Source organism: Acomys russatus, chromosome 22 (genome assembly GCF_903995435.1).
Source record: "Acomys russatus chromosome 22, mAcoRus1.1, whole genome shotgun sequence".
NCBI classification, from domain to species: Eukaryota; Metazoa; Chordata; class Mammalia; order Rodentia; family Muridae; genus Acomys; species Acomys russatus.
Window position 1 is genome coordinate 59865871 of NC_067158.1, and position 25376 is coordinate 59891246.

Here is a 25376-nt window from a genome sequence, read left to right on the forward strand (position 1 = left end):
AACTCTTAATAAATGCTAGGCCTTTTCTCTTGAAAAATAAATTTCTGGGAAAATAAAGAACACTTAAAAGTAAAAAAAAGAGGGGGATGGGCGTTTGCATCACTTAGGGTTCAGCACATGACCTTGATTGACTCAGTTTGGTAGCTAGGTGGCTGTTTCCAGTTCAGTTCACCTGGGGGCATTCCTGCTCTTGTTTGTTCTAGTTTGTCTTATGAATGCGCTAATGGGTTGGCGGTCAGCTGACAGCCAGAGGCCTCAACCACACCACACGTGTACACCATTGGTAACCACTGTGCTTATCCTGCTGCGGGTGCTCATGCTGGTGAGGAAAGGGTTGTGGGGAGCAGGGAGATTAAGGAACCTGATAAAGAACAGTTTGGGGGCATTGAGACAGGGTTTCTCTGTGTAGCCCTGGCTGTTCTAGACTTTGTATACCAGGATGGCCATGAACTCATTGAGATCCACTTGCCTCTGCCTCCTGAGTGCTGGGATTAAAAGCCACCACACCCAGTTAAAGAACGCTTTTCAAATCTGTGTTAGTGTCTTGTTTTCTAGTGTTTCTTTAGCCAGAGTGAGTCATGTGGCCACAGTAGAGAAAGGTACTCATTAGACAAAGAAATAATTCTGTTACTGACCAGAGGTGGGAAGAACTTGTAGCCATGCTTGTGATCCAACAGACTTCTTTCTGTATCCCTGGCCTGAGGCTGAACCATTTGCATGTTCCTCATTTAAGTGTTATGATAACTTCCTGACACATGTGCATAGTCTGGTTTCAAAAAAAGAGAAAGCTGATGATCGGGGAAGTAAAGAGTCCTACATGCATTAAAGTCAAAATGGTTGCTCCCTGTTATGGAAAGGCCTTGTAGGCACTGACTTTTGTTTCTTAGAAAATCAGGTGATTGACTCCTGAAGAAGAAGATGCGTGCTTTAACAAGGGTTTGGCTTAAAAGGAATAGTAGTGATGAGTTGTACATTCCTAGTTAATGTCGAAACACTAGGCCACATATTGGTCTGTAATAGAAAAAGAAGAAAACGGTGCTCTCTTTTACAAGATTGCAACAGCTCACAGGAAGTGTGTTTTTGTTTGCTAGACCACCTGCACCACAAGGGTCTCCCTGTGTCTTGGACATGACTGAGCTTCTTCAGTGGGCCAGACATCACTGGCATCGACTGATCAATGGGAGAGCCCAGGATGAAGATGAGAGGCCATACAACTATTCTTCACTGCTTGCTTGTGGAGGCAAGTCTTCCCAGAGCCCCAAACTGGCAGGAAAGCACCGTGTTGTTGTTCCTCACCTTCAGTGCTTCAAAGATGAGTATGAAAGGTTTTCTGGAACCTACGTGAATAACCGAATTCGGACAACCAAGTACACACTGCTGAATTTTGTGCCAAGAAACTTGTTTGAACAGTTTCACAGGTACTGTACTACTTTTAGAGAAAGTAAAATCTCAGAATGTTCTTTCTTCTACTTGATACTCCCACTGACCACCCACACCCTCCATTTTCATAGTCCCATGTGCTACATATGCTTAATGCATATAATCATCCAAGACAATTTAGATTCAAGTCAAGGCTGTAGTGAGGGTGCCTTAGAGTCACACAGCTCTTTACAGTTGGAAGGATCTCTTCTGTTGTTATCCTTGTATAATCATCAGATAGGATGATGACTCAGCCAATGCCACACCAATAATAAGCAGAGTGGATGCCATGGCCTTGAGCCTTCTCCCTCTTCCTTCAATGTCCTTTCTATTAAACCATGTTGCATTTTAATTGCAGATTTTTCTTACTTGATAATAGGAAAAAGAAAAAGACTCTTAAGCAAATGTATAAGATGTTATTAAGTGAAATGATGATGTAATTCAGGTTGGCAGGCATTTATTGAAGCTTGCTTGAGATCTTTAATAGTGAAGAAAATGCAAGTGTATAACTTGCTACTGTCTCCATGGATTCTGTGGGTTATCCCAGTATGTGTATAAACTAGGAGAGGCACAATGGCTTTACGGTTCTTCCAAAGTGTGATCAGAGTGGAAGCCTCCCAGAGAAACCATACTATTAGAGGTGACAGTAGAAGGGGATGTGACACTCAATTTAATTATGGAGGGTGAGTTATCCTCAGCATATTTCATGGGGAAGAAAGGGTTTTTGTGAAAGCACAAAGCCTTCAGCACAGAAGACTCACTTGAAGCCCAAGAAATTTTCTCTCTGATGATAGCTAGTGTCTGTGTTGGGGAACAATGGGAAATAATGTTGGGCAGATGAGTCTAACCCACCAGAAGAGAGAATTGTGACTCAATACAACAGACATGGCTCTGAAGGGGAGAAAAAAACATGTTGGAGTCTGCATGGGGGCAGAAGGAAGGACTTAGAAATGAACGGAAGAAAAAGCGAACATTTAGGAAGCTGCTGCATATCTCCTGGTGAGTCACCAGGGAGACGCATGCTTATAACAGTGTGGGAATGAAGGGAGGGATAGCCAATTACAGATGGTACAGACTAGCTTTGGGGAAAGAAGTGGAAGAGAAGAGCATTAGATGAACATGTTGATTTGATGACTAGAAAACTTCCCAGGAAAAGGGAATCCAGGACCAAAAAAGCAGCTGGGCTGTTCAGTTCCTTGCTTTGGACATGCTGAGCTGCTTGTGTGAGGCCAGAGATTGTCACAGTTTGTACCCCATAGGTTCCATGAACATTTCCTGCCTATGTTTGAAGTGCTAATGTGAGTTTGTGACATTAATAACTTTAAGGGAGATTGGCATTTGTATCTGTTAACTCCAAAACTTACAGTATGGGCTTGGATGTGATTCATGTAGAAATAACTGAAGCCACAAACATAACAAAACAAATAAGAAAGAAAAATCAAAACAAAATGAACTTGAGACGATGGAGAAGACCTTTTAGTAGATTTTTCTTTTAAGAAGGTTCACAGATAAGGGGAGAAGTAAAATCCCTGATAACTATGCAGAACTGAAGTTTCTTGTTTGTGCTTTTTTAATTTGAATGTAGAAAATAGGGAAGTTTTGGGGATGGAAGAATTTCCTGAGCACCATACACTGAATAGTGTGAAAAGAAATGGAAAGTCTCAGAGAGAGAAAACCCAAAACCCCAGGCGGCCCTGTTTGCTTGAGCCTTGTTTGAATCTAATGCGTTGATTCAGAATGTCTTTAACTTTTAAAGAGAAAATGGTACTGCCTTTTTTTTTTTTACCATGTCCTACATAACTCAAGACCAGCCCATTCACTTGTTCACTATTACATACTTAATGAAAAAAATCTTATATTTAATCAAATATGATCCAAGTCAAATGTCCCTGATAGATATCAATACTTCATACTTGTTAGATTTTTGCTAACTCCCTTTTCTGTGACATGTAAAGTCAGCTAATTCTGACCTATCAGAAAGCAGAAAGAAAAGGTGTCTTGCCTCTCTTACTTCAGCTCTCTCATGTTCTGTGAAAACCTCCCTGTGTGTGCTTGGCTTGCAGGGCTGCCAATTTATATTTCCTGTTCCTCGTGGTCCTGAACTGGGTGCCTTTGGTAGAAGCCTTCCAAAAGGAAATCACCATGATGCCTCTGGTGGTAGTCCTCACCATTATCGCAATCAAAGATGGCTTGGAAGACTACCGGAAATACAAGATCGACAAGCAGATCAACAATTTAATAACCAAAGTTTACAGTAGGTAAGTGGAGTGGGTGTGTCCCTAAGGAGACTACTGTGTCATTTATAAGCATGTTCCTCTTTCTTCCCTTAGGTATGATCAGGACCATTTTGTGCTGCTGGGGTTTTTTTTGTTTTGTTTTGTTTTTTTGTTGTTTCTGTTTTGTTTTTTTCTTCTCCTGGTACCAGGGATTGAATTTTGGATTTCATAATCTTTTACATATTAGTCAAGTGTTGTACAACTGAGCTATATCCCAAGTTGTTATTACTGGTTTTGATTAACTTTAAAAAATCCTCATGGGGAGGGGAGTAAGGGGAAAATGGGAGGGAGGGAGGAATGGGAGGATACAAGGGAAGGGATAACCATTGAGATGTAACAAGAATAAATTAATAATAATAAAAAAATCCTCAATGAATTTAATAGAAGTCATAGAGGAGAACCAAAAGCCACTATCAATCAAAAACTTGACAAAAACCAAACCAAACAAAACAAAAAAACAAACTTCCAACTCACTCATAAGGGAACTGAAAGGATTTGAATTGGGTTGAGAGCTGGGTGCAATGTTGTACCCCTATAGTGAATGTCAGCAAGACAGTTGTCAGCCCGGGGATGAGAATGGATGAGGATCAAGACAGGAAAAACAACTTAAAGTTGGGTGGAACATGAGAAGTCAGGAATTGTCTATGGAGAAAAAGGTTATGAAAACAATAGAATTATTTTGTGCATAAAGCCAGAGACATCCTATTGCAGCAATACTCGAGGCATCTGCAGGAGAGGTTCATTCAGGAACCTGTCTGCTCTGTTGCATACTTTTATTTGCTGTATATAAAGATAAAGTCCATATATCCAAGAGCCAACTCCAGGAAGGCGAGTTTTGAACTGGGATGTTCACGAGATTCAGCTCCTGGGTGCTTCTTTCTAGATGTAAGTTGATATTTAGGAAACAGCGTGGCTCAGGACAACTTGTCTGCAATCTTAGGAGAGTCACAGAAAAAACGTTCAGGGGAAGCTTGTTTGAAGATGGGGCATTCAAGCTAAAGCATGCAGGGTTGTGAATTCTGTTCATAATTAGACTTCCTCAGTGGCTTTCCCAACATTTGTTTAGAGATCTATGGGGAAAACAAGCAAAATTATTTTTCACAATTGTAAGATGGTATAAGATTAACTTGAACAGTGAAAAAAATTAGTTTTAATGTTTATGCTATTTATGAAGGACCTTCCCAGCCCATCAAAACAAACCCTGATACATGTTACTAAATACTAAAATAATTTTAGAGTAAAAGTCTCTGATTTGCAATTGAAAGCCACAGATCATGTGTGCACCAATTCCATGAGGCCCCCTTGAGTACTCAGGGATAGAGAGGTGGCACACAGAGCATACTGATCCTTGGGCATTAGCTGGGAGAAATGAAATATCACAATAATCACATAGTGGCAAAATACAGACTTTGACACTTTTGAGATTTCCCAGGTAATACCAAACTCAGCAGAAGGGAAGAACAATATATATGTGTATTTGTGTGTAATATATGTGTGTATATGCATTTTGCATACAGATTCTTTTAAATGTAAATACTTGTTGACATTTACAATTAATTTATAGTCGATACTGTGTCTTTGATTTCTGTATTTTTTTTAAAGCTGTAATCTTGATTTCCCCCACGTACTAGCTCTGTAGCCTTGGGAAGATTACATAAGCTAGCTAATGTCCAATTTATTTCACCGTTACTATAATGATAAAACAGCAAACACCACAATGAGTATATTTTAAGAGCCAAGTAAAGGTTAGCCACCAGCATTATGATAGTAGGTCAATGGCACACATTAAGGGGTTTCTTGGCACATGGGCTAGCCATTTAATTAGCATGTGAGACTTTGTAATAGCACTGCCCTGTTTCTTGGATATTAATTGCCCAATGGGAGACCTGGTAGAGCCTTTTCTCTGGGGTCCTTTTACATGGCCTGTATATGCATTTAGTGATGAAATGTAATATATATTTTATCACCTCTTGACTGCATTTTGTAAGAGACTGGGTAACTTGATATCTTTTCATCTATATTCCAGGCAATTTATTTTTGCTCAGAGCTATGGAAGAAATGTTTATTATATTTGGAGCAATAAAGATAAAAAGAAATAAAAATAGGCTATGAAACCATACAGTGTTGGTTTACATATGCTAATTTAAATGCCCATGGAATAATAAAAAGATTATGGAAGAAAAATATTTTTCAGTAAATTTAGGATGAAAACATGGGGCTATTAAATGGAGCAAATGTATGGAAGGCAAGTGTTCACATTTCCATGCAGAAAATTTGTTTCATATTTATAGTATTTAGCTTTTTACAAAGTAGTTAATTTCTATGGGCAAATATCATATAAAAATAACAAAGGGCACTATAGAAATTGGACATTTAAACTCCGTAATACCCCAATTAAGTTAGAATGAATTAATACAGAAGACATGACTTTTTTCAATTGTCTTTAAGACAGGAGCTGTGGAACCGGGCGTGGTGGTGCACACCTTTAATCCCAGCACTTAGGAGGCAGAGGCAGGTGGATCGCTGTGAGTTCGAGGCCAACCTGGTCTACAAAGTGAGTCCAGGACAGCCAAGGCTACACAGAGAAACCCTGTCTCAAAAAAACCAAGAAAAAAAAAAAAAAAAAGACAGGAGCTGTGCATAAAGTTCGTGTGACACTAGAGACAGCAATATTTTTAATTAATTTACTTATTCACTTTACATCTCGATCATAGGGCCCTCCCTCCTCTCTTCCAGTCCCATCCTCCCTCCCTCTTACTCCATCCCCTCTCCCCTATTACCCAGACAAAGGGAGCCCCTTCCCCCCACCAACCCACCCAGATCATCCCCTGTGGCCTGGCCAGGCAGCCCTGCCAAGGGAAAGTGATAAAAAAGCAAGCAACACAGTCCATGTCAGAGACAGCTCCTCCTCCCCTTACTAGGGGACCCACATGAAGCCTGAGCTGCTCATTGGCTATGTTTGTGTAGGGGGCTTAGGTATAGTCCATGCATGAGTAACACCCAACTATTAAGCAAACGGATATTTTCTATGTGATTGACATGATCTACTTAGATATTGGTCAGGTTTGTGTTACTATAATAAAATGCCTAATAGAATCTTCTTTAAAAGATGGAGAGTGCTTTTGACTTACAATTTGGGAAGTGTCTGTTCATGTTCTGCTCTCCTCATTGCTTTTGATGATGCAGTTTGTCATGTCAGGTTCACGTGGCAGAGAAAATTGCTCATCTTACATCAGTTAGGAAGTTTAAAAAAAAAAAAAGAAAGAGACAAAGGGTCAGAGTCCCATTAACCCTTTCAAGTGCACACCCCAAATGACCTACCTTCTTTCCATAAGGACCCAGCTCTTAAGTATTAAATCAGCTCCTAATAGTACCATGATCTGGGGAGCAGTCCTTCAACCCCTGGGCTTTGGGAGGACCATTTACTCACACAACAGGAAGGTTTAAACTAATAGTGCATACAGTGCATGTCCGCAGAGGTCATGTGCAGATTTATTGTCATCACCCTTCTTGAAGGCCATCAGACTTCCTGATGAGCAAATTCCATAGGTGTCTTGGTCCTTATTAAACAGGGTCCGTTTGTGTATTTGGACTGGTATTACTCCCTCCTTGAAATTTTCTTCTCCTTTGGTTTTAGGACATAATTTCTTTTTAGATTTCCGCTCACTTCCCTGTCTTCTTAAAACTTGTTTCCCCTGAGGACCCCTGTATCCTTCTTTGCTGTTGTCCATTGTTTACATGTAACAAGTCAGGAAATGGCTTTCTCTGGCACCTGAATGCTTTCATCTAATCTTATGTTCAATTTTCCTGCTACCCTCTTAATTCTGAGCCTTCCCATCTCTCCTTTGATTATTTCATTAACTTTCTATTGTTCTCTTGTCTGTCCCAATCACTAACTAGGCTGCCGCTCAATAGTTACTCTGCTCCAGGATTGAGCAGGGACACACCTTTTTTGTAAGCTTTAGTGACTCCCTTTACTATAGAATGAATTCCCCTTTCCTAGATTTGTGTGGCATATAGGACTGAGCTTTCAAAGTATAACTGCTACCATTAGCCACTTGTAAAGGTATACACTTATTTACACTTATTTAGCCCTTTAAACTCAGCTTTTCTTTATGTAGCTGTTGTAGTTTGTATGGCAGAAGTTATCAAAGTAATCTCAGGCAGCATTTCTATTTAATCTGAAAAATTAATGACTTTCAATAGATCATACAACTTAAGTAACTCCCAGGATTCGTAAGAGAGGATACAAATTCTGTCTTCATAAATACATAAATACAATAGAAAATAAATAGCTTTGCAACATATTTATTTATTTACTTACTTTTGAGACCATTGCCTCTTGAATGTTGGGGTTGCAAGTGTGTGTCACCGTGCCCAGTGTGCATGCATACAAACACTAACTAAAAATGTAAAATATAATACAATATTGGAAAGAGTATAGAATGGGAAATGATATTTTTAAGCAAGATAAAATTTACAGTTCTTTATGCAGGGGTCAGCTACTTAAGAGTCAGGAGTAAACTCACCTACCAGTGTTGGGAAGAGGGTGGGGGTGCACCGGGGACTCGCAGAGATGTCCAAGTCCCTCATATGACATGTTGGAGCGCCAGCAGCTGCTTTATCTTATGTGTGTTCTCCTGTGCACTTTAACTAATCTTTAGAGTACTTACAACATGGAATGCAATGCGAAAGTCACTAAATGTGTTTCTTTAGGAAATTATAGCAGAAGAAAAGTCTGTACATGTTTTGTACATGCTTTTTTCCCAAATATTTTCTAATTGCAGTTGCTGGAATCTTCAGCTACAGAGCCTGTGGATATAGAAGGCTGCTTGTATTTCTTTTGAGTGAGGCTTAGAGGTAATAATGTGGTAGAAAAAAAATTTGGTTTAGCGTAGTGTGTGGGTATTGCACTTTATTGGGGTTTCCATAATTATCCAGTAGAGGTGTGTGTCGCAGGGCTCTCAGACATCAGACAACATGCCCCGCGACACCTTCAGGTCCCTGATACCTAATCACAGGGTCACGGACAAGAACTGTTCTACACATGAACATATTCATGTGACGTTGATTGTAATTCTGTCCTAGAGTTTCACTCAAACAGCGTGAGGGCTCAAAGTCTCATAGTGCCAGAGAAAGCTGAAAGAACATGTTTAAGTGACCTAATAACTAAATTTTCCAAATGAAGCCTTTGAGAAAGTTTGGTTTTGCCAATCCTGTAGTGTCTCCGTTAGCATTTAATACACAAATTACACACTGAGATTTTAAGATATAGCTATGTTTCCTCTTACCACTTTTTTTTTCTACCTCTTGTGTTGGTCCCCACACTCCCATTCAATTTTAGGAAAGAAAAAAAGTACATTGACTGTTGCTGGAAAAATGTCACCGTGGGAGACTTCATTCGCCTCTCCTGCAATGAGATCATCCCTGCAGACATGGTCTTGCTCTTTTCCACAGACCCTGATGGAATCTGCCACATTGAGACGTCTGGCCTTGATGGAGAGAGCAATTTAAAGCAGAGACAGGTGGTGCGTGGTTATGCAGAGCAGGTACACAGTGTCTTTTTAGCTGGAGGGTTATGGAAAGTCCTTGTCTCTCAGGAAATGTCTAGGCTGTTCTTCACAGGATAAAGAGAGTTTTAATTTCATTTTTACCACTGACAAAATAGAATTGCAGAAGGCTTAATCCATTTTCAGATATCAGTGTATTATGTTTTATAGATAATAGGATAAACGTGGCTTTGGAACTCACACACTCTGGCCTGCGATCAGATTGTATGGCCCTGCACTACAGGAACCTGGAGGAGTTAGAAATAATCACTGGCTAATTTCATTTTCTTACTCTTAGGGTCTTATATTTTGTGTTTTCACCTTCATTCCTAAAATGTCTAATTACCTATATTCTAAAGCTCTTAAAAAATTTTATGGCTTCTGATGCCACAAACTTCTAGGCTTTTCATCTTGCTGTGATAAGTGAAATTAGACTGACAGAAATTTGAGTAAATAAATCTTTATTCTGCCACTAATTGCTTTGTGTCTCTTATTCACAAAGTAATGATCTTATGAAGTTATTCAAATATATTATGCCTGAGTTTCCTCATATTAAAGCGGAAATGATCTCTTTATTAGCATCGTTGTTCGACTCATGTGAAAAGCCATGGTCATGGCTAAATATCACACTCCTTTTTCTATGTCTGGAAACACTTAAGATAAAAGATTTTTAAAATGTAATGGTCATTTTTTAAATCTGAAAACTCAAAGTACTAATAAGTTGAGATTTCTACATCTTATAGACATGAATAAGACTGTATTTGCCTCCTCGCATTTCATCTCATAGACCCTTTGCCATCTATGAATCTTCATGCAGATTGCCCCGTGGCTCAGCTAGCTGCCTCTGAGCTCCATAACTTTGTCACTTTTATAAGCAGCTTTACTCCTGTGATTTTTGACAAAGTGTTGCACAACATTGAATTCTACTTCAGCACTAAATGCACGTTAGGCTGCTGTCAGCTGACTAACAGGCACACATTGGGCTCAGCGTCATATGAGCACAGTCACTCTCTTTGTAGTTTGCATCTTGGTTTGAGAACTTGGACAAACTATTTGGTCCTCTGTGTGTCCCCAGCTGTTCTTTGGCTGGAGTGTAGCTCCAGACTCTTCGGATTGTGAAAGAGAAATTATGTAAAATAGTTCAAGTACATAATGTAGGTTGTAGTACATTAAAAACAATTCAGTAGGAATCAGTAACAAATCAAATCATAGAATTTATGTTTTCAATATTTGCTACAGTGATATAAAAATATTATTCAAACAGCTATACCCAAACTCTCTCTTTCTCCTTATGCCTCTCTGAGAAGGTATTCTGTAGCCCAGGCTAACCTGAACTTTTACTACATAACCCCAGCGGATGCTAAACTTATAGCAATCCTCCTGCCTCAGCTTCCTAAGTGCTGGAATTACAGGCATGAGCCACTGTGCCTGAGCTGATGACTTGTTCTTACAGTGTTTTGAAAGGTGTTTGGCCTTCGCCTCCACTAGTTTCAGAACAGAGTGCCACTGGGCCTTCCCATCAAGGGGACGTGGTCAAATATGGGGCATCTGTTTGCTCCACTAGAGAACATTGTGATGTGCAGAGGCCCTACATCTTTGGAGATTTTATTCATGAACTTTGCTTGAGATCGAAGGCTGTGTACTCCAAAGTATTTCCACATGCTTGAGATCTAGCTATAGGCATCAATGACAAAATATTCTCCGAGCCTTGTTGACACTAATGTTTGCTCCCTGAGTGGCAGCACTGGTGCAGAGCCCTGAGTGCATTTCAACACATAGCTTGCATTATGTGATTAATCTAAAAACAAAATAAAAACAAAAATACCGCTTTTCTGTTTCTGTGGATGATGTATTAGCACTCTAAGGGCAATCTGATCCCTGTTATGGATCCGCTCTTCATCCTAGGAGAGTCACAACATGCACTCTGAGGCAAAACCAATCAACCAACCAAACAAACAAATAAATAAAATATATGCCTTAGCTACTGTATGTATTAAGAATTGAGCAAAATATACAATGTTTAAGTACCAAGGTTTAATCTTAAATTCTTTTCCTTTTTAGGACTCTGAAGTTGATCCTGAGAAGTTTTTCAGTAGGATAGAATGTGAAAGTCCAAACAATGACCTCAGCAGATTCCGAGGCTTCCTGTGAGTGAGATGTAACTTACCTTTGTGGGCATAAAAGAAGTGGTAGCTAGCTCAGTAATGTTTTTGGTTTTTGTGTTTTCATATCCAGTGTAAATCATTAGTGGCTTCAAGTTTGGCTGTTGTAAGACCATGGTGACCCAGCAGCCATCAAAAAAATTAAAAAATTAATTTATTCATATTACACCTCAATTGTTTTTAAATATATTTTATTAATTTATTCATATCACATCTCAATTGTTATCCCATCCCTTGTATCCTCCCATTCCTCCCTCCCTCCCATTTTCCCCTTACTCCCCTCCCCTGTGACTGTGACTGAGGGGGACCTCCTCCCCCTGTATATGATCATAGGGTATCAAGTCTCTTCTTGGTAGCCTGCTATCCTTCCTCTGAGTGCCACTGGGCCTTCCCATCAAGGGGACGTGGTCAAATATGGGGCACCAAAGTTCGTGTGAAAGTCAGTCCCCACTCTCCACTCAACTGTGGAGAATGTCCTATCCATTGGCCAGATCTGGGTAGGGGTTCAATGTTTACTGCACGTATAGTCCTTGGTTAGTGCCGTAGTTTGAGTAGAACCCCTGAACCCAGATCCACCCATCATAATGTTCTTAATAACAATTGAGATCTAATATGAATAAATCAATTTTTTAAATTAAATTAAATTTAAAAAAGAACAATCTGAATAAATAAATAAAAATATTATGTGAATAAAAAAATTCAGGCAAGTGTAGTGGCCCATGTGTAATCCCATAACATGGGAGGGAGTGACAGGAGATCCTGGAGCAAGCTCACAGGCTAGACTACAAGAATGAATAAGTTCTGGATTCAAGTCGACGGCCAAACTCTGCCAAGACAGAGAAAGTTCCTATCTCACAAATATGTCTGTCAGATATACTAGGCCAGAAGGCTGAAAGATGATGCTCCAACATCAAAAAGAGTTTTGAGTTCAGGCAGAAAACCGTCTCTGTCATTTTTTTCAATTAGGAAGCTGCTAACCCTGGACTTCCTATTTACTCACCAAGATAGGAAAATGTTTTTATTCATGGTTTCCAAATACTAATAGCCAAAACACTATGAATGTAACATTAATATAGTTCCTGATTGTTTTGTGGTTTTTCTTATTCTATGTAGTTTATTTTATATATGTATAATAATATAAATGTATATGTAAAAAATTTTTTTTAAAGACACTGAGACCTTTTAATATTTTAAAGCTTAGGCCTTAGCTCGGTAGATTCTCAGCTAGCTCATCTGAATTAACCCAACCATCTAGCCCCATGCCATCACACGGCTAGCTATACCTCCCAGACCTTCCAGGTCCATCATCTTTTCTGTCTCCTTTCACGTCTCTAGTGAAAAGGTCCTCCTCCTTCTTAGTCCAAGAGTCCCTTTCTCTGCCTGGATGTCCTGCCTTTTACTTCCTGCCCTAACTATTGTCTGCCAGATTTTTTATAACAACCAATCAGCAGTGAGGTACATCAGATACAATTCTTAAACAGTCTAGGAAAAGAGACAGTGTGACCTTCTCTTTAGGATTTATAAAACAGGAGACAGGTAATAGGTCACAGTAATGACAACATCAGAATCTGTTAGCATTTAGCTCAGTTTTGGCTCAGCAATTAATAGTCAAATATAGAGGTCTCTCTCTGCAATTAAGAGGCATCTTAATACAGTGTGAATCGAGGTTACATCTACAGGCCATCTGTAATTTGAAATACCTAAGTAATTTAATACATGTTCATCTCCATATATAATAAAATAATCTAAATAGTAAAGCCATCTAAAAGTATTCTTAGAATCGCTTCCTGTGGTGAAAGAATATCTTTCAGGACTGTAAAGCTTAGACTGGCCTTGAATTTACCGTGCAGTCCAGGCTTGCCTTGAATTTGTTTTCTCCTTTCTCAGCTTCTAGAGATGACAGATATGCCTTGCCACAGCCATCCTCATGAGCTGCGCATTAAGCTCAGTAGATGTAGAAGTTTGAAAGGCAGTGTTTGTACAGAAATAAATGATATGCAAGGATGGTCTGCTCCCGTCCTGGCAATTAGAGTGGCAGGGTGCATTCTGGTTGGAAAAAGTCGCTGATTTGGAAGCTTGTGTTAAAGTGTGGGGAGCCAGAGCAGTGTTCAGCACATAAGAGCACCATCTTTAACTTTTTGCAAAGATACCTATAATTTAGAGTCTTTCTCAATCTCAAACTTGGCTCTGATATTTAGATATTTTAGGACCCTGAGCCAAATGATACTCATGAACTTTATTTTTACAAGAAAGAAAAAAGTTAGATATAATTATTAGACAAGGAGAGAAAATTTCCCACCAACTTTCATTTTTAGAGACCAGAATTATCCTGATCCCATTACCTGGTCATTTAAAACATACCAAAATACACAAGGAAAAATTAACATTTCTCACAAACTAATGATAAAAGTGTGGCTTCTAGGGAGAAGAACTGACCAAAGCTAAAGAACTTTAGAAAGGATTTTTTTTATTATTCTCTTTTTTAAAAAATTATGTTTCTTTTTTACATATACATTTATATTATTACACATAAATAAGATAAGCTACATACATCAAGAAGAACCATGAAACAATCAGGAATTATGTAAATGTTACATTCGTAGTATTTTGGCTATTTGTATTTGACAGCCTTGAAGAAAACATCTTTCCTATCTTGGTGAGTCTAAAATTCTGAGTGAAAAGCAATATCTATCATATCTCATCATTATTAACTTAAAACATCTGTCTAGACCTAAAAACATCTTAACCCCAAAACATGTAAACTTAATTGTAAAACTAAACTATGTGGTCTTCGACTACATCAGAGACTTGAGAAGGAACAAAACTTAATTACCTGAGTGAACCGGAATTGCAGGTTAGCAGCTTCCAAAATGAAAAAATGACAGAGACAGTTTGCTGCCTCAACAGTCACCCAAAACTCTCTCCAGCAGAAGAAAGAAAATGTTTTCTGACAATTGTATCATTCAAAACAGGACCAAAGTAAGTTCTACACATTACATGTAGCAAATCAACTTCTAATTTTTCTATCTCAAGAAATGGAGTTATTTACCCTATTCCAGTTTGAGCGGACTGCTTTTTCCCTGTGTGGAGCCTTACCCTCTCTGTTCGCTCTTCTACGCTCTTCTTAGGGTGAACCAGGCCATTTTTGCTGGACCCACTCACCACATTTGACTTTGGTCAAGTGCCTCCTTCAAGTGAGGTTTGTCTTGTTTCTCTGGCTCTCTTATTTTGTCAGCTATCCCTAGGCACTTTCAGAATCTGTTGAATGAATCAGATTCTGCCTCTAAAAATAGCAAGATGTAAACAAACAAAAAGTTGCTTATGATTCTAGAGGCATCACAGACTTCAGGTTACAATTCCTTGATAAGGAATCTGGGGCCCTCACCTCCTTTCCCTTAAGTTAGGAGGCCTGCCCCCTATCCCATTATCAGATTGGTGGTACGGCCTTTGGTTATGCAGTTTCCTGTCAGTCTTCCATCTAATGGCTTAATGTCAGTGCCCAGCAGGATTCCTAATTTCAGCTAAATCAAAAATACTGCTTTTCTACATCACACCACCTCCCTCATCAACTATTATGTTCCCTAAGTACAACATGGTCTAACAACACAGGATCTTTAGTTAGAGTGTTTTTGAGTTCTTGTAGTTGCGGGATGTGACAAACAATAACTTCTGAAGGAAATGGGAATTTTCAGTTTGTCTCATCTTTCCCCTACTCTCTGCAGGTGACTGACTACAACAGCAAAAGCCAAGGGGCCAGAGACTTGAAACCTTTCCCAGGAGCTGTCAAACTTACCACACAGAGCACAGACCCTTATTTTAAATATGGATCAAGACTCTTATTTTTGCCATTTGAAAATAAATCTCTGTGCTGCCTTTCTTACAGGGAGCATTCCAACAAAGAACGAGTGGGCCTCAGCAAAGAGAATTTATTGCTCAGAGGGTGCACCATTAGAAACACAGAGGCTGTCGTGGGCATTGTGGTCTATGCAGGTTTGTTCCGTTTCTACCTTTACTATGCTCTCGTCTGTGCTTCCTCAGTGTTAATGGTTTTTACTTACTCTACATGGAGTCTACAGGAGGTAAATTATGTCTTGGTGAACTTGACCACAGATCTTGGTTTTCTTAAATAAACAACGTGAACAGATTGTACCGACAAAATGTTATGCAGCCATGTTTGGTTAAATGGTCAGCCAGGAAGATTTTTAATAGGGATGCTTGCCACCTGCTTTTACGTTGTTTGTTTTCAGACATGTTGTGCTTTCTATGCAGGTCATGAAACCAAAGCAATGCTGAACAACAGTGGACCACGGTATAAGCGCAGTAAACTAGAAAGAAGAGCAAATACAGATGTGCTCTGGTGTGTCCTGCTTCTGGTTGTAATGTGTTTAACTGGTGCACTGGGTGGGTACAATTTAACTGTCCATTAATACATTGTCAGTACCATCTTATACTGTTTTTTCCCAAAATAATTTCTATGTTTGGTTTTGGTAAAAGATTTTTATTTGGTAGTTTTCCCCACCTGCTTTCCTCTCTTACCCTTTAGCTTGACAAACACTGATGTTGAGTGTATCCATTCACACTTTGTCACAGTACTGAAGGGACCTGGGAAGAGGTTTAGAGGGAGAGAGACTCAAAGATTAGGGGCTGAGTAGCCCTTTGGATTTGAGCTTGTTTTAAAGGACAAACCATGAACGTTCAAAGCAAACACTCTCATCTGTTTCTCTTGAAGGGTGTAGTTCTCTATCTGTATACTCTCACTATAGCGTCCTTTTGGCGTCTGTACTTTTTTTTTTTTTCCTTTTTTAAGGTCATGGGATTTGGCTGAGCAAGTATGAAAACATGCTCTTTTTTAACATCCCCGAGCCAGATGGACGTGTCATTTCACCTGTGTTGACAGGGTTCTATGTGTTCTGGACCATGGTCATCTTGCTGCAGGTAATTAATTTCTGCCAGGCTTTGCAGAGAAGTTTTATCTTTGTTCAGTATCTAGCTGTATTCTTCTTATTTCACTGACTTGAGCATTTTAAATTTGTTTGCACTTTATTAGGTCTTGATTCCCATCTCGCTCTATGTGTCCATTGAAATCGTGAAGCTTGGACAGATCTATTTTATTCAAAGCGATGTAGATTTCTACGATGAGAAAATGGATTCTACCATTCAGTGCCGAGCTCTGAACATTACTGAGGATCTTGGGCAGATTCAGTACCTCTTTTCTGATAAGACAGGAACCCTCACAGAGAATAAGATGGTTTTTCGAAGGTGTAGTGTAGCAGGATTTGACTACTGCCATGAAGAAAATGGTGAGTGGGATTTCTAAAAAAACTACCTGTAAAAAACCCCCAGCAACTTAAATACCTAATAATTCTTTCAAGAAAATTCCAGGTCTAAGCATTGAATAATTAACTCAACCCAATGGACTTTATGCTGTATTCTTATTCCTTTAGAACAGTGGTTCTCAAGCTGTGGGTCAAATGGCCTTTTCACAAGTGTCACCTAAGACCATCAGAAAACATTGATATTTACATTATGACTCACAACAGTAGCAAAATTACAGTTATGAAATAACAATGAAAATAATGTAATGGTTGGAGATACCTGTAACATGAGGAACTGTGTTAAATAGTCACAGCATTAGGAAGGCTGAGGACCACTGCTTTAGAAATTAGTAAATGCTGAGTGACACTCTGTGATACAAACACAAGATGCTGAAAGGATACTAAGTGGTGCAGTATATGGATGGTCAACATCTGTTTTGGCTAACACTATCTTCCTCAGTGCAGGTGTGTACACAGACACAGAGGTGTGGGGGATAAAGTGGATTTGGTACAAGGCCAGATACTTCCTAGAATGTAGTTGGAGACATAATATGTTCAATGAAATGAAAGCTATTAACAATATCTGGGTTTCTATGGCTGGTGTTTCAGAATTTTCTAGCAAAAGAATTGCCTAGAAGAGAATTCTATAAAGAATACTGCTGTGTGGAAATAATCCCTCCACACATACAAATACCTTAAACAAATTTGACAATACTATGTGCCTTAAAACTTGCCAACTTGGAAGTGTGATTCCTATCCTGGCATCATCAGTCGCACCAGCAACACCTGGCTTTATTAGAAATTTTGGAGATGCAATTAAAATCTCATTTTAACAGAATCCTCACATGAGGATTAGCATGCATATCAAAATTTAAAAGCCACTTTTTGCTCCTCTGTTTTTTTTTTTTTGTTTGGTTTTTGTTTTGTTTTTTTTGTTTTGTTTTTGTCTGTTTGCTTGTTTGTTTTCTGTTTTTGAGACAGGATTTTTCTGGGTAACACCCCTGGCTGTCCTGGAGCTCACTTTGTAGACCAGGCTGGCCTTGAACTCACAGGTTCACCTCCCTCTACCTCTCCAGTGCTGGGATTATAAGCATGTGCTACCACACCTGGCCAAAAAAACACTTCTTTTAAAAAAAAAGAGTCACTCTTACTCTAACAGAGAGACTATTAAAAATGTCATGTAGGAAATAAACTTTCCACATTAGGATAGTTAGAGATTGCAGAAGAGTTACAAAGACATTACAGAGGCTTCAGTGTGTCCTCATGTTGTTTCTCCTGCTAACCTGAGTTTATGGCATGCCTTTGGTAATTGATGAACTGGTATCAATACATCATCATCACCTGAAATTCATGTCCTGAGAGGATCCTGGGTTTTCTTTTATGTCTCTTGCTGACATCTGGAATGCCAGGACCCACCATCATGGAGGTTTCTGTGTACTTTCTAGTTTCTCAAAACTTTCCTTCTTTGGATGAACTTACCAGTTTTAACAGTTCTGCAATTTAGTGGACTGTCCCTTAATTTGGGGTTGGCTGGCAAGTGCCTTTATGACTCGTAGTTTGTAAATTTGTTCATCCATGGAGGCATTGGGAGCACTGTCCAAGAATAAGGAATATGCAGTCAAGCTTCTCAAGCCTGAATCCCATTCCTGCCACCTGCTGAAGATGTGTGCTTCCGCAAGGTACATAATTTCTCTGAGCCTCAGGGAGAAACAATGTATACCTTCGTTGGGATAATCTGCAAAGATCCACAGAGCATGGCACAGATGAAGTCCTTCTATATAAGTTGCTATGGCTGTTATTTTTAATTATTGCTCTAAAAAGAACCAGTTCTGCCATTTAAGTCGCTCATGATCTAGTGTGCAAGACAAATGTATAGTTATAAAGTAGCATGTTAATTGTAACATTAATGTTGATATTCCTAGGGCTGGGGAATGGTCTGGTAAAGTGTCTGCAATGTACACACAAGGACCTGAGTTCAAATCCCTAGAACCCACATGAAAAAAAAACATGTGATGGCATTCATCTGTAAAGTCACTGCTACAGGGACAAAGATGGACTTCCATGGACCCTTGGAGCTCATTGGCCAACCAATCTATCCAAATCAATCAGGTTCAGTGAGATACTCAAAAACTATAGCAGCTTCCACTAATGAATACACATGTGTGTGTACATACATCGTATTCATATGCACACACCTACATGAATATGTGCATACACATACATACACACACTTGGAAATACTTGTTCTAAATTTGTTTTGAATATCAGGGAGCCAGATAGTTTTGGAGATGAATTTTGCACTGATGTAGTTTGGCATATTAAAGGAAGGACATCAGACATTCTTGGAATGCATGAAATGTTTGGAAATCTAATCCAGAGCAGAGGTTGGGTATCACTGATGTGTGGATGATGTGGTTGGAGGAAGGCTGAGTGTGCTGTTTACATGGAGGGGAAAGATGGGATGCTTGAGAGATTAGTCTGTTGTGAGTGGTTGGAAGGAAGATGTACAGATGATGTGTGGAAGGAAGCTCTTTGAATGGTTTATGTTTGGCCTTATGTCAGCACTGGGGAGAGCACATTATAAATTATGATAGGTAATTTTTCCATAGTCTCAGACCCATTTCTTTCAGATATCAAACCAATGCAAGTAGTAGGCTCTAAGCAAGTTTTGGAATACTTGAGAAGGAAATGGCGAAAGAAGACATTAGAGACTAAATAAGAAAAAAATAAAAAAGATAATTTGTTTAACTCAGGATCTACCTTTAGTCACAGAGAACAATAACAGACTCTGTTTCCTATGAGTCAGAAAACCAGAATTCCCAGCCCATTCCGAGACTATGACAGAGCTAAAGCCAAAGCTATTCTATAAGAAGAATTAAAGCTCTTTATCGCCGGGCGGTGGTGGTGCATGCCTTTAATCCCAGCACTCAGGAGGCAAAGGCAGGTGGATCGCTGTGAGTTCTAGGCCAGTCTGGTCTACAAAGTGAGTCTAGGACAGCCAAGGCTACACAGAGAAACCCTGTCTCAAAAAACAAAACAAAACAAAAATAAAACAAAGCTCTTTATCATCATTTCAGTTTGTTTTGTGTATTGATGTGATATAAACCTTGGTTTTTCACACCCATCTTTGATACGATTTTCTCTGGGCCTCAAAGTTTAGCTACAGTGGCTCTGTTTTGTGAATCACACTGTAATTTTCTTGACCTATATATTCATAGAACTCTCTACAATGTGAGTAAAGGTTGAGTCAGTCTGTCTGTTATATTCCATTGTGAAAGTTTTACTTATTGAGCAAGTTCGTCCTATAGTAATAAGTGAGCTACTTGATGTCATGCTAAATACACAACTGTGTGATCCTAACGCCCCCAATGATGGCTCAGAGGAGTTACAGGAACCCACTGATGTGGGTTTTGAGGCATTTTTGTTGTTTTAAAAATGACATCTCATTACCAGTAAATTTCAAAGTTTTATCAGTCTCAGTGCTATTCTCTCATTGGTTGGGTTACTCTTCATTGCGATGAACAGTCAAGTACACAGGAATATGTTGACAAGTATCCCTGATGTCTGCCTACAGAATGCCAGTAGCTGTTACCAAAAGTTCCACAGGGAACCTATTCTCTCGTATGAAAAAAGAAAAAGAAAAACAAACAAAACCCAATGCTCAAACCTCTTATAATTGTTTAGAGTTAAGGTGCTATGATGTAGAGATATTGCCTTTAGAGTATTGGCTTTAGAATCAGGAAGACTAAAGTTAAGTCCCAGCTCCATCTCTAGTCAGCTGTTCAACTGTCATTAGAACTTTTAGTCTCTCTGTTTAGTTTCCTCAGCTGCAAAGAAGAACAACAATAGTTCCTGCCAGGTGAAAGTATTTTGAAGATGAAGATGAAATTGTGTGTGTGTGTGTGTGTGTGTGTGTGTGTGAACAAATGTAAAACTCTTGATGAAAATAAAAACCTTAATAGCCCACAACGTTGCCTTTAATACCAAAGATATTTAATTTAAGTCCCTAGTCATCCATTACTCACTTACTAAATGCTTATTTAAATTTTTTTTTAAAAGGGCTCATAGAAATTTGATAGGAGAGATTTACATGTATTAAAATTGGTCACCCTCATGCATATGGCTATGTCTAGGAACACTATAGCATTAGGTCACAGAATCCTGGCTCTGCTATACAACAAATCTGGTCTTAAGACTAATCTGGTTGGCCTCGAACTCACACCAACTACAAAGTGAGTCCAGGACAGTCAAGGCTACACAGAGAAACTCTGTCTCAAAAAAAAAAAAAAAAAAAAAAAAAAAAAGACTAATCTAGTTTGTTTGTAAGATTACAAATAAATAAACATTGATTTCTTTACTTTTAAAGTGGAGATATTAATATTTCCCACTCAGAGGAATGCCATAATGATTCAGTGAAGCAAAGTGTAAGTGTCTAATGAATAGTCTGGATGAGAGCTGATGTTTCATCTACATTAGAGGTCTTCAGAAAGAGTGAATGTTTGTTGTAAGCCACTTAAACTATGCCTATGCAGAAGTGGAGGTAGGAGACTGAGGAGTTCAAGGCCTTGCCTGCATGCTGAATATCTTGGGCTTTATGAGATTCTGTCTGAACAAACAAACAACAGGAAAAAAAAAAAAAGAACAAACTACCATATTGCTTCTTAGTTGTTCCATTCCTTTAAAAAAAAAGTTATTTCAATAAATAAAATGTGAAAACCCTTTATAAAACAATTTTCCACAATCTATATCTTATTCAATGGCTCTTAGGTTAAATAGACATAGCCAACAACACAGCAAGCATGTTCACATTGTCCCTCCTTATTAAAATGCAGGTTTTAATAAGTAAAACCATCAAGGCAGCTATTCCCACAGGGCATCTATGGGAGAAAGTCGTCACAAATACATACAAATAGTGACCAGGACTTGGCACAGATTTAGAAAAAAGTGATGTAGCCTATGAGGATTGGATGGCTCCTTTGGACTATATGGCTAACCATGGCCTTTTAAAATGGCACATTTGAGTCTAGATCTGAATGACAAAATCTTCATGTTCAGGAGCAAAGGGTTTCCAGTCCAAGGGAGCAATGACTCTGCAGGCCCTCATGCTGTAGACAGCATTTACATTTTCAAACTGAATAAATAAGGCCAGTGAGTCTGAATTATGCTAAGGGTGTAGAAGAAAGAGGGAGGTATAGGTCATATTGAGTTGTGTAAGCTAGGATAAAGAGTCTGAGTTTATTCTGAGCAGATCCTGAGGGCATCAGAAATATTTTTTCAGGAAGTGATCGCATTTGCTTTAGCTTTTAGGAAGCTCACTCTAGCTGCCATTTGAGGAATGGATCTCAGAGGGCCAAAGAGACTACTGTCGTGGCATTTCATTAGTTCATGTGAAAGAAGGTGTCAGCTTGACTAACGTAATGGGAATAGAGAGAAGCCTGGGCACAGGGTATATCTGATGTATAATGCACATGTGCCTCTGGGTGTGAGGGAGGGGTGAGGGATCAAGAGCTTAGGTGTTCCGTAACCATGCAGACAGTACAGTGCTGTTGCACAGAGGCCAGGAACCCAGAGAAAAAGCTGATAAGTAAGAGAAAATAGCTCAGCTGTAACCATGTGGACTTTAAGTAACTTTAAAGCTACTGTGATTTACTTATTTATTCCTCAAGTATTCCTTGAGTACCTATTACATTGGACTCTACGTAATACTCAGAACATATTAATGACCATCTCTGACCATTTTGAGGTGTATATTTTATGGGATATTATAAAAATAAAAGCTAAAAGGTATATAGTGTGTAGCAATGGCAAGGATAAAATCAATGGAAAAAATGGGGCTTTCGTTGAGAAATATTCCTTGATAAGGAGGTCAGACCTGATGGAGGACAAGGTGTGAGCCATACCACTGCTCGTCTTCTGGAGCAGCCTTCTGGCTAGCCAGCTGCAGGTGTCTTGTGGAGAGTTGAATGGATGAGGCTTGCTTGATTCCATTGAAAGACCAGAGTTGAAGATTCAGGTTGTGTTAATTAGCGTTACTATTGCTGTGATGGAACATCATGACTAAAGACACTTGGGAAGAAAGAGTTTATTTAGCTTACACTTCCACATTATGGTTCATCATCAAAGTAACTCAGGACAAAACTCAATCAGAGCAGATACCTGGAGGCAGGAGCTAATGCAGAGGCCATGGAGGAATGCTGCTTACTGACTTGCTCAGTCTGCTTTTGTATAGAACCCAGGACCACCAGCCCAGGGATGGCACCACGCACAATTAGCTGGGCCCTCTCTTAACAATCACTAATCAAGAAAATGCCTTCCAGGCTTGCCTACAGCCCCCTCATATAGAGGATGTGTTTTATCAATTAAAGTTTCCTTCTCTCTGAAGACTCCAGCCTGTGTCAAATTAACATAAAACTAGCCAGTACATAGGTATATAGGTTGTGAATAAAACATTTTGTATCAAAGATCAGACCGTGTGAGAACACGAAGGAGAGCTGTGGAGATGGAGAAGATCAGGTAGTCTTGCAGCTTGTCAATAACCAAGGGACAAGAAGAGATGTAATGGAGACTGGATATAACATAGTGGTAGTGTACTTGGTTAGATGCTCAAGGCTCTAAGTTCAATACCCAACACAACAAAGAGACAATGAACTGTACCTGGAGGCTGGGAGGATAGCTTGGTCTATAAAACCTTTTCCTTGCAAACATGAGGATCTGAGTTTAATCCCCAGAAGCACATTACAAAAACTAGCCATGGTGGTGTCCACTTGTAATCCCACCACAGAGGAGGTGGAGACAGGCAGATCCTGGAGCTTGCTGGCCAGGCAACAACATCCAAGGTTCTCTGGGCTTCACATGCATGTACATACATATGTATCTCTATGCACCCTCATATGTGTAAGGACATACAAACACAAACACACATTAAACATGTGTGCAAGACTATTAGGAAAACTAAACAGTGAGTGCCATCAATGTAGAAAACAGGTAAGCTCTCAAGGGTTATTTCCAAGAGGAGTTGATTATTACTAAGGGTTCAAATGGGATAAGGACAAATCTATATCAAAAAAATCTGTATCTATCTACTTATCTATCTATCATCTATCTCTCCATACATATCTATGGGTATATATTAGAGATACAGATCTCTCTCTCTATACACACACACACAAACACACACACGACTATAGATAGATAGATAGATAGATAGATAGATAGATAGATAGATAGACAGACAGACAGACAGACACAGATAGATATATAGATAATCACTGGGCTTGGCAAGATGGAGCTTATAGGTTACCTTGAGAAGAGATCAGTGGAGAGTTAAGACAGAAAGTCCTAAAATTTGTTGAGGTGAGACTGATGTACTGAAATTGAATGTGAAGAAGTGTGTAAGGACCCAGAGGGCAGGATCCAGATCACAAGGAGGGCTGAGTTCTGCATTATCAAGTAGGGTAGCAGACGGAGTATGGATAGGGGTAAAGACGAGGTTAGACATAGAGATGGAAAAAGAAGGGATGTCCTACTCCATTGTGTCCCCTCTTTCTTCAATAAGCATGGGGTAAGTTTATTGACTGTGGATTCTCATGGGGGAGAATTTTGAGGCCAGGACAGGAAGGAGGTGGTGTAAGTAGCTCCAGAGCTACTTTCCATATTAAACCTGCAAGTTCTTCTCAGATGGTGACCCGGTGTGACTTTTATCCTTCAGCTAAGAGGCTTGAGTCCTATCAGGAAGCTGTTTCTGAAGAGGAAGGATGCACAGACACCCTCAGTGGCTCCCTCAGCAACATGGCGAAACCCAGAGCCCACGGCTGCAAAACAGTTCACAGTGGGCCTTTAGGAAAGCTCTCAATTCGTCTCTCTGGGAGCACCCCTGCCATAGGACATGAAGAAGGACCCGGGGAAGTGCCTCATTCCAGACAGGCTGCATTCAGTAGCCCCATCGTAAGTGTGAAGACATCCCCACACCCTGGACAGAGCAAGCCCCTGTTACAGTAGCCCAAACCACCCTGATTTTCTCTGTCCACAAAACAGGTGACATTGTTACAGTTCAGCATGATGGTGACACATACATTTTAAAAAATAATACAAATTTGAGATTTGTTGCATAAATCAGTGTTGAGAAGTAGAATACCATTTCTGAAAAATATAATATTTTCTGTTCAAAGCTAAAGAAGTCTATCTTGACATAAGGCTGACTCTAAGAACCACCAAGACTTAGCTAGAACTAACCTGGAGACGGGAATATTGTTTAATTAATAGTCTTTTGCTATCTTTTTATCACTCTGTAATCTTCCTGCACTCCACCCACACTGGCCCTCCTTCCTCATCTTGAACTCCACAAAAGCCACTTTCCAACATTTTCGTTACAGAGCTCAACAAGGGGTTTGTGTCCCAGTGGCAGCTCTTAGGAACTGACTAGTACTAGTTAGTCTCATTAACAAACCCATTTTACTGCGGAAAAAATGGAAGATCATGTAGAACATGGGATACAGAAAAGATGACTATGTAAAAGAATTAGAAATCAACGCTTTTACTGAATTTAAAATTACCTCTTTAAAATGTTCTCTGCCTTATTAGCCTTTCATATTTCATTCATTTTTCCTCCATTTTTCAAAATAGGGTTTCTTTGTGTAATAGGCCCTAGCTGGCCTG

General features: G+C 39.4%; 1 protein-coding gene across 1 annotated transcript in view; it reads left to right on the forward strand.

Annotated features, from left to right (window-relative positions):
- Window positions 1–1093: 1093 nt before the first annotated feature.
- Atp10d (ATPase phospholipid transporting 10D (putative)) overlaps window positions 1094–25376 on the forward strand; it is a 61825-nt gene continuing 37542 nt past the window's right edge. The window contains exons 1-9 of the mRNA XM_051165160.1: window positions 1094–1418; window positions 3483–3677; window positions 9040–9244; window positions 11306–11391; window positions 15290–15396; window positions 15676–15807; window positions 16214–16341; window positions 16454–16706; window positions 24430–24665. Of these exons, the coding sequence (XP_051021117.1) occupies window positions 1129–1418; window positions 3483–3677; window positions 9040–9244; window positions 11306–11391; window positions 15290–15396; window positions 15676–15807; window positions 16214–16341; window positions 16454–16706; window positions 24430–24665 (1632 nt within the window). The 5' untranslated portion in view covers window positions 1094–1128. The remainder of the gene's footprint in view (window positions 1419–3482; window positions 3678–9039; window positions 9245–11305; window positions 11392–15289; window positions 15397–15675; window positions 15808–16213; window positions 16342–16453; window positions 16707–24429; window positions 24666–25376) is intronic.